This window comes from Myotis brandtii, unplaced genomic scaffold (genome assembly GCF_000412655.1).
Source record: "Myotis brandtii unplaced genomic scaffold, ASM41265v1 scaffold866, whole genome shotgun sequence".
NCBI classification, from domain to species: domain Eukaryota; kingdom Metazoa; phylum Chordata; class Mammalia; order Chiroptera; family Vespertilionidae; genus Myotis; species Myotis brandtii.
In genome coordinates, this window is record NW_005371530.1 from 361828 (window position 1) to 374511 (window position 12684).

General features: G+C 42.2%; 1 protein-coding gene across 1 annotated transcript; it reads left to right on the forward strand.

The window, feature by feature from the left end:
* The first annotated feature begins 1806 nt into the window (after nucleotides 1-1806).
* On the forward strand, nucleotides 1807-10364 carry TRIML2 (tripartite motif family-like 2). Its single transcript, XM_005884848.1, has 7 exons — nucleotides 1807-2013; nucleotides 2510-2605; nucleotides 3352-3546; nucleotides 4644-4784; nucleotides 6411-6430; nucleotides 6607-6710; nucleotides 9796-10364. The coding sequence occupies exons 1-7, from the start codon at nucleotides 1807-1809 to the stop codon at nucleotides 10362-10364; spliced, it is 1332 nt and encodes a 443-aa protein (XP_005884910.1).
* Nucleotides 10365-12684: the final 2320 nt, after the last annotated feature.

Consider the following 12684-nt stretch of genomic DNA (forward strand, 5'->3'; position numbering starts at 1 on the left):
GAAAGGGCCCTAGCCGGCTTGGCTCAGTGGGCTTGGCTCAGTGGATAGAGCGTCAGCCTGTGGACTGGTGAGTCCCGGGTTCGACTGGGGCCAGGGGCACATGCCTGGGTTGCGGGCTTGATCCCCGGTGGGAGGTGTGCAGAATGCAGCCAATCAATGATTCTCTCTCATCATTGATGTTTCTATCTCTCCTCTCTTCCTCTCTGAAATCAATAAAGAAATATATATATTAAAAAAAAAAAGGAAGGAAAGGACAGGAGGTCATGTTGATGTCCAAAAACATTTGGGCAGCCCGGCTGCTGTGGCTCCGTGGTTGAGCCCGCGGGGTCCCCAGTAGGGGGCGTGAGGAGGCAGCCGGTCAATGATTCAGTAATTCTCTCTCATCGCTGATGTTTCTCTCTCTCCCTTCCTCTCTGAAATCAATAATGTATATATAAATTTATTTATTTTTTTAAATACATTTTATTGATTTCTTACAGAGAGGAAGGGAGAGAAATAGAGAGCTAGAAACATCGATGAGAGAGAAACGATCAGCTGCCTCCTGCACACCCCCCACTGGGGATGTGCCCGCAACCAAGGTACGTGCCCTTGACCCGAATCGAACCTGGGACCCTTCAGTCTGCAGGCCGACGCTCTATCCCCTAAGCCAAACCGGTTAGGGCTATAAATTTATTTTTTTTTAAAAAAACATTTGGTCGGGAGGAGAAGCGGAAGGTGGAAGAAGCTAGTAAATCCGGAAATGGGACTCGGGGAGTTGTGAGATCTGTGAGGCCGGTTCGCGACTGGAGATGGTGTCGCACCAGCTGGTTAAAAGGTGGAATGAGGACAGAGTAAAAAACGAGAGGCTTCGCGATGGTAACACTTGGCGTTACGGTGTCACCTGACAGTGGCTGGAGCTAGGGTTAGACCAGCGAGGGTCTCCCCAGTTCAGTAGGCAGCACATTTTAAAATGTAATTAAAATGTTTGCAGGGAAAAGGCAGAATTGCTGCTCGGTGTCAGAGGATTGTCTAGAAATGGGAACGGCAGCGATTATTGATTTCTCTTTTCCTTAATAAAAAAAGAGAGAACATATAGTTTCCCTTTAGTATCTGGGCAAAAATTTTATCTAGTTACTTATTTTGGGGGTCGTTTTATATATTTTTTAAACCAACGTCTTTTAAAGGCTGGTTCTCCCATGGGCCATACCTTGGGCTTTGGGCGCAAAAAATTCAAGAGGCCTCACTTCCGGGAGCGCGCGCATCTAGGGGAGCTCGAGCCGGTGCCTCCCTGCGCGTGAGCCACGTGCGCACTCACTTAAGGAGGCACGGAAAGAGGCCCTCCCTTTCTGGCTCCTGCTAGCGTGGGGGGGGGGGGGCCTTAAATTGGCCCCCAGAATGCCTAGCGCCAGACCTGCCACACCCTAGTCCCGGAAGTTCCTCCTCGGCCTATGGTAAAGCACTGTGCCCTTCGATAAGCACCCAGCTCCCACCCCCAGCCCCCTGTTTAAAATTCCTCAGTGACACGGTACGCCATGTTCTGGTCTGCGACTAACTGTTAGCCAAGGGCTCAGAACCCCCAGGAAACTGGAGAGGGCCCTTGGGTCTAGAGCCCTGGAGTCTCACGCCTGTGTCCCCCCGGCCAGCGCGGGGCTGCCGAGGAAGGTGCGCGCCATCGAGGGGGCCACGCCGTGACCTGCGCTGACGCCTGACTGTGGACGCTGAGGTTGGCCCGCTGTCTGACCAGACGCTGCTGTTCTCAGCCTGTCCCGGGCGGGAAGCATTCCACCTCGGAAACAGCCCCACCTCCACCCCGGAGTACCCGCCGGCATGTCCCAGAGGGCCCGCGTGTCCAAGAGGCGCCGCCTCCAGCCCCCGCGGGGCGTCCCGGGAGAGGCCTCCTGCAGGGCCCACCTGGAGCCGCTGCTGCTGTTCTGTGAGGACGACCAGGTCACGCTCTGTCGCAAGTGTTTCCTGGCCCAGGAGCATGGGAGCCACGTGGTGCGCGGAGTGCATGAAGCTGCAGAGAAGTACAGGGTAAGCTTCCTCCAGGTCCCAGAGCCATTCCGGCTGCCTCCTCTCATTTATTAACTTATTTGTCTGGGCGACGGGTACTATGAGCCTCCAAAACCAGCAGTTCTCAACCTGTGGGTCGCGACCCCTTTGGTCCTGCTAGACCCCTTTCACAGGGGTCGCCTAAGACCATCCTGCATATCGGCTATTTACATTACGATTCATAACAGGAGCAACATTACAGTTATGAAGTAGCAACGAAAATAATTTTATGGTTGGGTCACAACATGAGGAACTGTATTTAAAGGGCCAGAAGGTTGAGAACCACTGCTCTGAGACCATTCCCTTGGTTAATATTTATCAAAAAAAATACCAGACACGTGCCATGTTTAGACCATCAACGTCAAGGCTAAGGAAACATATAGCCAGGGCTGCTGGCCTTTAGGTTGTCCACGGTTGGGGATCTCACTGTTCGAAGGCAATTGCTTTACCTGGAATTCTTTGTTCTATTTCTCTGCAGAAGTTATTTCGGGAGCTGTTGAGCACATTGAAGCAGAAACTTGAAGCTGCCAAAAGCCTATTGGCCGAAGAGCAAGAAAATATGGGGATGGTTCAGGTCAGTGCTTATCTTGATTCTTAGGGGGGAAATACCTATAATGTTGGGTAGCAACTAATATAAACAAAGTCAAAAGACAAGAGAAAATATTTGAAATCTATAGGTAGGAAAAGTATTAATTTCTTAGCTTAAAACTCAATAAGTGGCCCTGGCCCGTGTGGCCCCCTCACGGAAGGGTTGTGGTTTCGATTCTGGTGAAGGGCACATCTCTGGGTTGCAGGTTTGCTCCATACCCCACACCCCCACCACCCTCACCCTCTTGGTTGGGGTGCTTGTGGGAGCAACGAGTTGATGTGTCTCTCTCACATCATGTTAAGATGATTCTCTTTTTTCCTCTCTCTCTTCCACTCTCTCTGAAAAGCAATGGAAAAAATATCCTCGGGTGAGGATTAACAAACACAAAAAAACAATAAATGAAAGACTAGAAACCTAATAGATATATTTCCATTGATTTTTAGAGAGAATGGAAGGGAGAGGGAGAGACAGAAACATTGATGTGAGAGAGACACATTGATTGGTTGCCTCTCGTACGTGCCCCGACCAGGGCCAGGGATGGAGCCTGCAACCAGGCACGTGCCCTTGACCAGAATCAAACCCGGGACCCTTCAGTCCTCGGGCTGACATTCTATCCACTGAGCCAAACCAGCTAGGGCTCCTTGTCTTTATATTGAAGTTAAAGGTGGACAAGATTTATGGTCAATCTGTGGTGTTTAACCTGAAGGCCATCATCTGTATCTGTGTTGCAGGCTGAGGAGCAGAATTTTAAAGAGATGCTTAAGTCTGAATATAAGATGATGATCCGGTTGGTGACTGAAGAGAATGTGATGAACTTCCAAAACCTGCAAGGGTACCCATTCAACCCACACTTGAGAGAAGCCAGTCTGAGTCCGCAGATGAAGTTTACTGCAGAGCTAGAGGAGAAGTACCAGGAAACACTACAGGTGAGATGTAGAAAGTGGCATCCTTACAATAGTAGGGAAATGACAGACAGAAGAGCTGAACATGTCAATTCCAGAATAAGACATCGGGTAATGTATGAAAAGGTTGTATTCACCCAGCAATTCCATTTCTGAGAATGTACTGCAAATATACTTACATGCGTATAAAAAGACACATGGGTACAGGAAGGCTGTAAAATTATTTCCGTCTAGAGCCTGGTTTAGAGGTAGTCTTTGAAGTCAGGTTGATGAGGTTCCTATCTGGGATCTGTTATTTTACCAGCCAGTATATGTCCTTGGAAGTTATTTAACCTCTGACTTGGTTTTCTTAGCTGTAAAATGAGGATGATAATGGCCCCTGGTTCACAACACTGATGTGGGGATTGAGTGTGACAGTCTACATGAGCTTTTAAAATAGTGTTTGTGCTTTTTGTGCACTGGATAAGTATTAGGTATTATTACTGCTATAGCATTTATTGACAGCAACAGATTAGATGCAACCTATATCAATATTGGACTTACGCAATAAATGTATGTACATAAAAAGGAATGCTCTTTAGCATTTAGAAAAGATACCATGTCTCTGTGTATGGATAAGGAACGCTCTCCTAAAACATATTAATAAGGAAAAAGCAAGTTATCCGGTCAGCAATACATTATTTGTGAGCTTTAAGAAAAATAGCATGAACCTGTGCTTTGTGCCTAGGTGGAGCATCTTTGCAGGGATAAAAAGGAAACTGATATCAGTTGCTTGATTAATTCTTATTGATATTTATTTTTTTTATTCAAATCTTAATTTTATTTAGTAGGAAATTTTCAGAAAAAAACTGCAGAGTAAAAAATAATCTATTTTAGGTACAGGTTGTTATCTGAATAAGTGGATGACACCCTCACACTTTCCGTGTTAACATAAATGTTTTGTGTTAAAGAATGAAGTTTCCATCGAAGTGTCCTGCTTGACCCAGAGATGTCCTGACCTTATCTAATTATGTATATTCCTGGGGCAGCAGGCAGGAAAGTGGGGTTTTTAAAAGATGGTTGAATGAGCAAGTAAGAGAAATCACTGGTTGTCAAATAGTAATAAGGAGATGCTTCTGCAGAGACTGAACAGTCTGGGGAGAGAGAACATGAGTAAACTGCATGAGAGTGAAGTCAGGCTCTATGAACAGATCATCAGCCTCCACAGTGTCACCGCCGAGCTGGAGAAGAAATGTGGGGAACCTTCCTTAGTGTTGCTCAAGGTAAGAGTCCAGAAAGAACCTCATTACAGTGTTTGAGAAATGAGAAGTGAGCTGCCCTCATTAGGGGTCAGTTCTAGATCCCAATGTTCAGTGATTTGCAACCACTGAAAGCTGTTTAGCTATTTTCCATTCATCAAAAGCATTATGAATCATCATAAAATCAGTATAGCATGGAGCTACTTCATAACATTATTAATTTTTAAAATATATTTTATTGATTTTTTACAGAGAGGAAGGGAGAGGGATAGAGAGTTAGAAACATCGATGAGCGAGAAACATTGATCAGCTGCCTCCTGCACACCCCCTACTGGGGATGTGCCCGCAGCCAAGGTACATGCCCTTGACCGGAATAGAACCTGGGACCCTTGAGTCTGCAGGCCGATGCTCTATCCACTGAGCCAAACTGGTTAGGGCTTCATAACATTATTAATAGTAAGTTTAAATTGAGATGTCTCTTAAATATACAAATAAATGGTTAGTCAAATTATGATACACCTATACAATAGAATGTTCTGCCACCATAAAAAAGGAATGAAGAAGCTCTATGGCCACTAAAAAATTATCTTCAAGATACCTGGTTAAGTGGAAAAAAAGAGGCAGGACCGCTTTTTGTTTGGTTTTACAGACTATGTATATACATATAGACTTATGCTCATTAACATTCAGACTATCTTTGGCAAAATAAACACCCATTTTAATCAGTGGTAACCTTGGGAAATGAGAGTCATATTTGTGTATAGTATATTTTTAATTTTGTATGGTAACCTGCATTACCTTTTCAACACATACTATCTTTTGAAGACTATCCATATTTCCCTGCCAGGCCCATATTTGCAATGTATGTGCTCTTATTTGAGAAGCCCTTACACATAAACCCTCAGGTTCCATTCTGGAGCCAAGGCTACCTCTAAAGAGCACAGGTAGGTGTGACCCAGTTTTGCTCAGTTCCTGACCTGGCTCCAACCACCCTCCCTAGCCTAGCAGACCTGTTCGCATGCTCCACCCTGTCCACCCCCAGCATAGAAAGCAAATACATGGGCTGAATTGAGATGGGTATCCTATATAATAAAAGGTTAATATGCAAATTGTCCCCTCGGGAGTTTGACAGGGAGACCTGGAGTTTGATAGCTCGCTATGATGTGCGTTGACCACCAGGAGACTGTGCAGAACATGGCGGGCGACTAGCAGCGGCAGTGGGGCGCCGAGGGAGTGAGGGAAGGAGGAGGCCAGGAGGCGAGGAACTGGGGAACCCGGGAACCAACCAGGGAACCATGTGGTGGGAGCTCTCGGGTGGTGAGGGAAGGAGGAGGCAGGGAGGCAGGGAACCTGATCCACCCTGATCACCGGCCAGGCCTTTGCATAAATTTCGTGCACCAGGCCTCTAGTTCTGAATAAGATGGCTGAAGTGAGGTATAGAAAATATTTCTCTTGGGAATATAGCAATAACTTAAAGTGTTTTTTCTGACTTTTCCTATTCAATGTTAAAATTTGATATTTGAGAATTAGCATAATGAAACTGAAGGAACTACATGGAAATGGGTTTCATTATTAGAAGATATTTTCATGGGCATAACTCACAAAATGCTTAGCTCAAATACTCACTAGTGTCTCCTTTTTTCCCCATAGGATGCAGGATCTTTGGAATTGTAAGTTTTCATTTTGGAAATATATTTGGGTCAGAATCAGGGACTACTGTGTGAGCACACGTGGGTAGAGATGTTGGGGTAGGAACAGGGAGGTCATGTAGTCATGTAATGAGATCGTTCTCTGGGTGCAAGGCCCTGGGGTCCCCCACATAACCGAGATTGTCCTTTCTTTATAGGAGTGGTGTTTCACTACTGTGTCAGGGCCTAGAGCCCGCCCGAATCACAGACCCGAGTTTATGCCAAAGACCAGGACTGAGCGAAGTGCTGGAACTGTTTCAAAGTAAGTTGATGCATCTGTTGTTACATCCTACCATAAATAAGTCAATTCCAGATAGCTTAAGGATATAAAAGATCGGAGAGTTTAATATGCTTACACACATTAGATAACTATCAAAATAATTGCATGATCTTGAAACTTAATTGCAGGCAGATTCTACTACTTAAATTTTTTTAACTTCTGGGGGCGGGGGGATGTCAACATGTGCAAACAAGGATTTATATCTCCTATCTCCATAGTTCTGTCTTTTCCTGAATGTCCTGTCAATGGATCATACCATAGGTGGCCTTTTGAGTCTGGCCTTTTTTCACTTAACGTAATGCATTTGAGGCACATCCTAGTTTGTTATGTTGTGTATCAGTGGTTTGTTCCTTTTTGTTGCTGTGCGGTATTCCATTGTATGACTATACCACAATTTACTCATGGATGCTTAAGTTGTTTCTAACTTTATGCTATAAAAAATGGCTTACAGATTTTTGTGTGGCTGTGACTTCATTTCTTTTGGTTGAATATCTATGTCATTTTGTATTCTCACCAGAGTGAGAATGAGAGATTCAATTGCTCTACATCCTTGCCAGTATTTGGGATTATTTTTTTTATTAGAGCTAACCTAATAAACATATACCAGTATATCACTTTGATTTAATTTGCATGTCTGAACTGACTAATGATAGCGAGCATATTTATATATGTTTACTTACCCTTTATTGTTGCTCTTTTTTGAAGTCTATTTATGAACATTCTTCGCATTTTAAAAATTGTGTTTGTGTTTTTTTCCTGAGTTTTGTGATTTCTTTATATATTCTTCTGATCATGAGTCTTTAATTGGGTGTGTTTTGCAAAGATTTCTCCTAGTCTGTGGTATATTTTCATTTACCTCATAGTGTCTTTCAAGGAGAAGTTTTAGGAGTAAAGACAGTCTCTTCAACAAATGGTATTGGGAAAACTGGACAGACATATGCAAAAAGATGAAACTAGAACCACCGACTTACACCATACACAAGAATAAACTCAAAATGGGTAAAATACTTAAATGTAAGGCATGAAACCACAAAAATCTTAGAAGAAAACATTGGCAGTAAATTCTCAGACACTTCACGTAGCAGAATTTTTGCAGATACATCTCCTAGGGCAAGAGAAATGAGAAAATAAACAAAGTACTCATAAACTCAACATAAGGAAGACAGGCAATCCAATTAAAGGGGCAGATGACCTGAATGGACATTTCTCCAAAGATGACATACAAATAAATGGCCAAGAGACATGAAAAAAATGCTCAAAGTCACTAATCACTGAGAAATGCAAATGAAAATCACAATGAGATATCACCTCACACCTGTCAGAATGGCTGTCATCAAAAAATCAACAAACAAGTGCTGGTGAGGATGTGGAGAAAAGGGAACACTAGTTCAATGCTGGTGGGAATGCAGACTGGTGCAGCCACTATGGCAAACAGTATGGGGTTTCCTCAAAAAATGAAACTGTCTTATGATCCGGTGATTCCACTTCTGATAATATATCCGAAGCAAAGGTTACTTTAGAGTCTATTCCTGGTAATTGTATTTTATTTAGAGTGCCTTAGTTTTTCCTTAATGTCCTTTTTTAATGTATTTTTTATTCCAGAGAGGGGGCTAAAGGGGGAGAGGGAGATAGAAACATCAACGATGAGAGAGAATCATTGATTGGCTGCCTCCTGCACGCCCCCTACTGGGGATTGAGCCCTCAACCCGGACATGTGCCCTTGACCGGAATCAAACCCGGGATTCTTCAGACCGCAGGCCAACGCTCTATCGACAGAGCCAAGCCAACTAGGGCTGTGCCTGGTAATTTTAATATTTGAGTTCTTCAGATTTATTTCTGCTCGTCTCAGTAGTGCTCCCTCACTTCATAAGTGTGTATTTAATGATTTTTTAAATAGGTAAGCTTTCTTTTTTCCTTAGATAATAATTTTAGAAAATTTTTGAGAACAAGGGTGTGCATTCTTCTAGAAAGAATTTGCATTTGTTTCTGCCAGTCTTCTGGAAATACAAAGAGCCTGGTGCAACTTAAAACTTAAAATTCAAGGTTTTGTGGCTTTTAATAATGACATGCATTGGGGCTTCAAGTCCAGAGATTTAAGTTCATTTGGCCAGAAAACTTGCTACTGGATTAGATGTTAAAGAACTTAAGAAGTAAAGAACTATTCCAGGTTTATGGCTTGAGCAACTAAAGTATTAAGTGTGCTATTAACTGAAAAAGTAGAACGGGGAAAGAGAGAGGTTTGGGAGTTCCATTTTGGATGTAGTATGTTTGAAAGGCCTGTGTATGTTCAAATGGTATTTGGCAACTAATTTATGTAGTAAGTCATGAACTTAGAGAGGATATTTAAAAGTGAGGCTAGATGAAGTCACATTGGGAAAAGGAGTACAAGAAGTAAAAAGGGAGAACCAGGACTAAGCCATGAGAAATCACTATATTTTACAACAGAAAAAGATAAGAGAAGGAACAGAGATATGAAAGCAAGTATCACTGTCATTCAAGTAAAAGAAATCATATTGAGTTTTCTTATTCTCAGCTTGATTTTTCTGGCGGATTCTCACAGGTTTTCTAGCCTCTGCTAATACCTTCTCTTATGATTTACTCACCTACAAGGGTCTGCTGGCAACAATTTCGAGGCATCCATGTCACACTCTGGTGACATGTAAATGAAGGAGGGCAATTCAGTCACAGAAATCAACTGTTTTATTAGACTTCCTGCCTCCAGTTGTTCTGGACTTGGAGAAGATCTGTAGGGGACTAGAGTTGGGTCCCAGGTGGTATCTGGCTAGGAATGGATGCCAGGACATTTAGTCCATTATAATTTGTTTGTTCTACCTCCACAGATACATTGCATCTCCTCCCATCATCTTGTTGTTTTTCCTCCGTGATGTCCTTTCTTGAAACAAAGCTTAGAGGTTCCTTTTCCTGGACTCTCCTAGATCTCCTCTCCCTTGTCTGTCTCTGGAACTTGTACCCACTCATTGGGAAGCCCCTGCATGTTAGAAATGATCAGTTTCTGGCACTGGCTTTGATGAACCCCTGTGTTAATCAAATTTCTCTCTCCCTGCAGGACCTATAACTTTGGATCCCAAAACAGCTAATCCCTGTCTTGTCCTATCTGAGGATCTGAGAAGTGTACGACTCAGAAATGTCCAGCAGGATGTACCTGGCAACCCCGAGATTGCACCTGGCAACCCCGAGATATTTGACTTCGGTGCTTCTGTGTTGGGTGTGGAGAGCTTTACCTCAGGGAGGCATTATTGGGAGGTGGATGTGGAAAAGACAACAAACTGGCAGTTGGGTATATATGAAGACTCCGCCGCCAGACTCATGCCCAAAGCTTCCGAAGGTAAAATCTTGCTCATGGGATCCAGGATGGGAACCAAATATACCTTGTGGGTCTTTCCTCCTTTAAAAGGGATGTACTTGGAAGAGCAGATGCACAAAGTTGGAGTTTTCCTAGACTATAAGTATGGCCAGATATCATTCTATGATGTGACAAAGAGATTCCTCATTTATAATTTCTCTGATCTTGTCTTCAAAGGAGCTCTCAGGCCTATTTTTTCTCTTTGTTTCCCAAATGAAGGCACAAATTCAGACTCTCTTAGCATCTGCCTCCCTGATGTTTTTGTGGTGTGAAATCTAAAACCACAAGATGCTCAAAAGTCTAGGGTATGACTTGGTAAAATAATTTATATTAAGTAATCTGGTAAAAGATTTATTGTGCTTGAGCTGGAACCCAGTTCAGTACCCTAGAGCTTTTGCATTCATTGTGCTTTTCATATTTATTTACTGTAAGAGGCTACCTTCAAGCTGAGCCTTAACTGAAGGACCCCATACTAATTAGAACAACAAAGGCATAGACAGTATAAGATTGGGAAATTAGAGAAATATAGTCCTTAGGATTAGGTTGAAGACTCTAGAGATATTTTTGAAAATAGAATTAGGTATAATTAGGACTTTAGATTTGAGGATATCATCATAGTTACTTGTTACCTAATACTGACATTGAGGCATCCTGTTATTGACAGTGTGAAGACTATAACACTTATTCCAAATGGAGAACAACTTAATTTTCCTGAATATTTTATCTAGGGGAAGTGGAGGTGTTGCTGAGAAATGTGAATATTTTACAATTCTTTTTTATATATATATATATATTTTTTTATTGATTTCTGAGAGGAAGGGAGAGGGGGAGAGAGCTGATCAATGAGAGAGAATCATTGATCAGCTGCCTCCTGCATGCCCCATACTGGGATTGAGCCTGCAAGCAGGGCATGTGCCCTGACCAGGAATCAAACCATGACCTCCTGGTTCATAGATCCATGCTCAACCACTGAACCACACTGGCCGGCCTGTAATCTACATTTTTACAAGAATATTAGATGTCGTAAAAGAAGCCTGATAGTTCAATGCTTTGAAACTCATTTATAGTATTGTCTTATAATGCTCTCATCTTCTCTATTTGACAATCCATTGAAAAAGGTTTTTTTGTACAGCCTTGTCAGGGATGGTTATATAGTTCTTAGAGTGTGACAACAAATTTATAGGGAGACTTTTATGTGAAAAGCTTAATATTTTATTTCCGTTAATATTTTATATCCCTTAATATTTTTAACAACCTGTAAGTATGCATTAATCTTATTAAAGCTATTTAGCTGTTAAGTATTTAGTAAGTAACACGGACAAGGAACTCAATCTGGATCATCCTATCAAAAATCAAGCTCTGTCTTGAATCCTGTTGCATAGGAACCTGTTATGTAAGCATGACCAAGTAGGACGGTGGTCCCATTTTATTGACATTTCCTAAAAATGCAAACCAATTTCTACAGAAAGTGGAGGAAAAATATCAGTTACACTCCTCTCTGGATAAATAAAAGGAACAAAAGGCAATTGTAAGAAAATTGCTCTGTTGGAATATGTATGGGAAGGCATAAAATCTTAATTACTTGTGTTTTGGGGACAAATTTTTAATCAACCATTTGGAATTCTCAATTTTCTTTTTAAATATCTGGATAGTGTGTGTGTGTGTGTGTGTGTGTGTGTGTGTGTGTAAAGATGTAGCTTTAGAAAATGCATTTGCACATCTTCACACCCAATCACAAGAAGACCTGGGGGTAAAGTAGCCCTGATCTGAGGATTGGGGGTTGGGCCAGCTGAGTGAGTTTGAAGTGAGATAATTACTATGATCACTAAGATTAAAAACTCAAAGCATGCCCTGCCTGGTTTGGCTCAATGGATGGAGCATTGGCCTTCGGACTGAAGAGTCCCAGGTTCGATTCCCAGTAGGGGGTGTGCAGAAGGCAGCCGATCAGTGATTCTCTGTCATCGTTGATGTTTCTATCTCTCCCTCTCCCTTCCTCTCTGAAATCAATAAAAATATATTTTAAAAAGTTATAAGAAAAAAAAACAACCTCAAAACAATGGCTCTCAGACCCAATTTCCTAAGGAAAAAGAAACTGATGATTTATTATATAGAGCAATGTAAAAACTTTGTAAAAATTGTCTGTATGGTACTAAATCTTTACCCTCATTTTATATCAAATTTCTCCTGCCTTTGCAACTTGACTACTAAGAACTGTTTTCCCCAATCAGAAACCAAAAGAGAATGTAGCCTGCCCTTTCAGTGTCACTCTAGGACAGCGGTTCTCAACCTGTGGGTCGAGACCCCTTTGGGGGTCGAACAACCCTTTCACAGGGGTCGCCTAAGACCATCAGAAAACACATATATAATTACATATTGTTTTTGTGATTAATCACTGTGCTTTAATTATGTTCAATTTGTAACAATGAAATTGGGGGTCACCACAACATGAACTGTATTAAAGGGTCGCGGCATTAGGAAGGTTGAGAACCACTGCTCTAGGACATTGTCTAACAAACAAAGATTACTTAAATTTTCTACGAAACTGTACTTGCGTTTGACTTTGGTATTTACCATTTGATGAGAACCCTCACA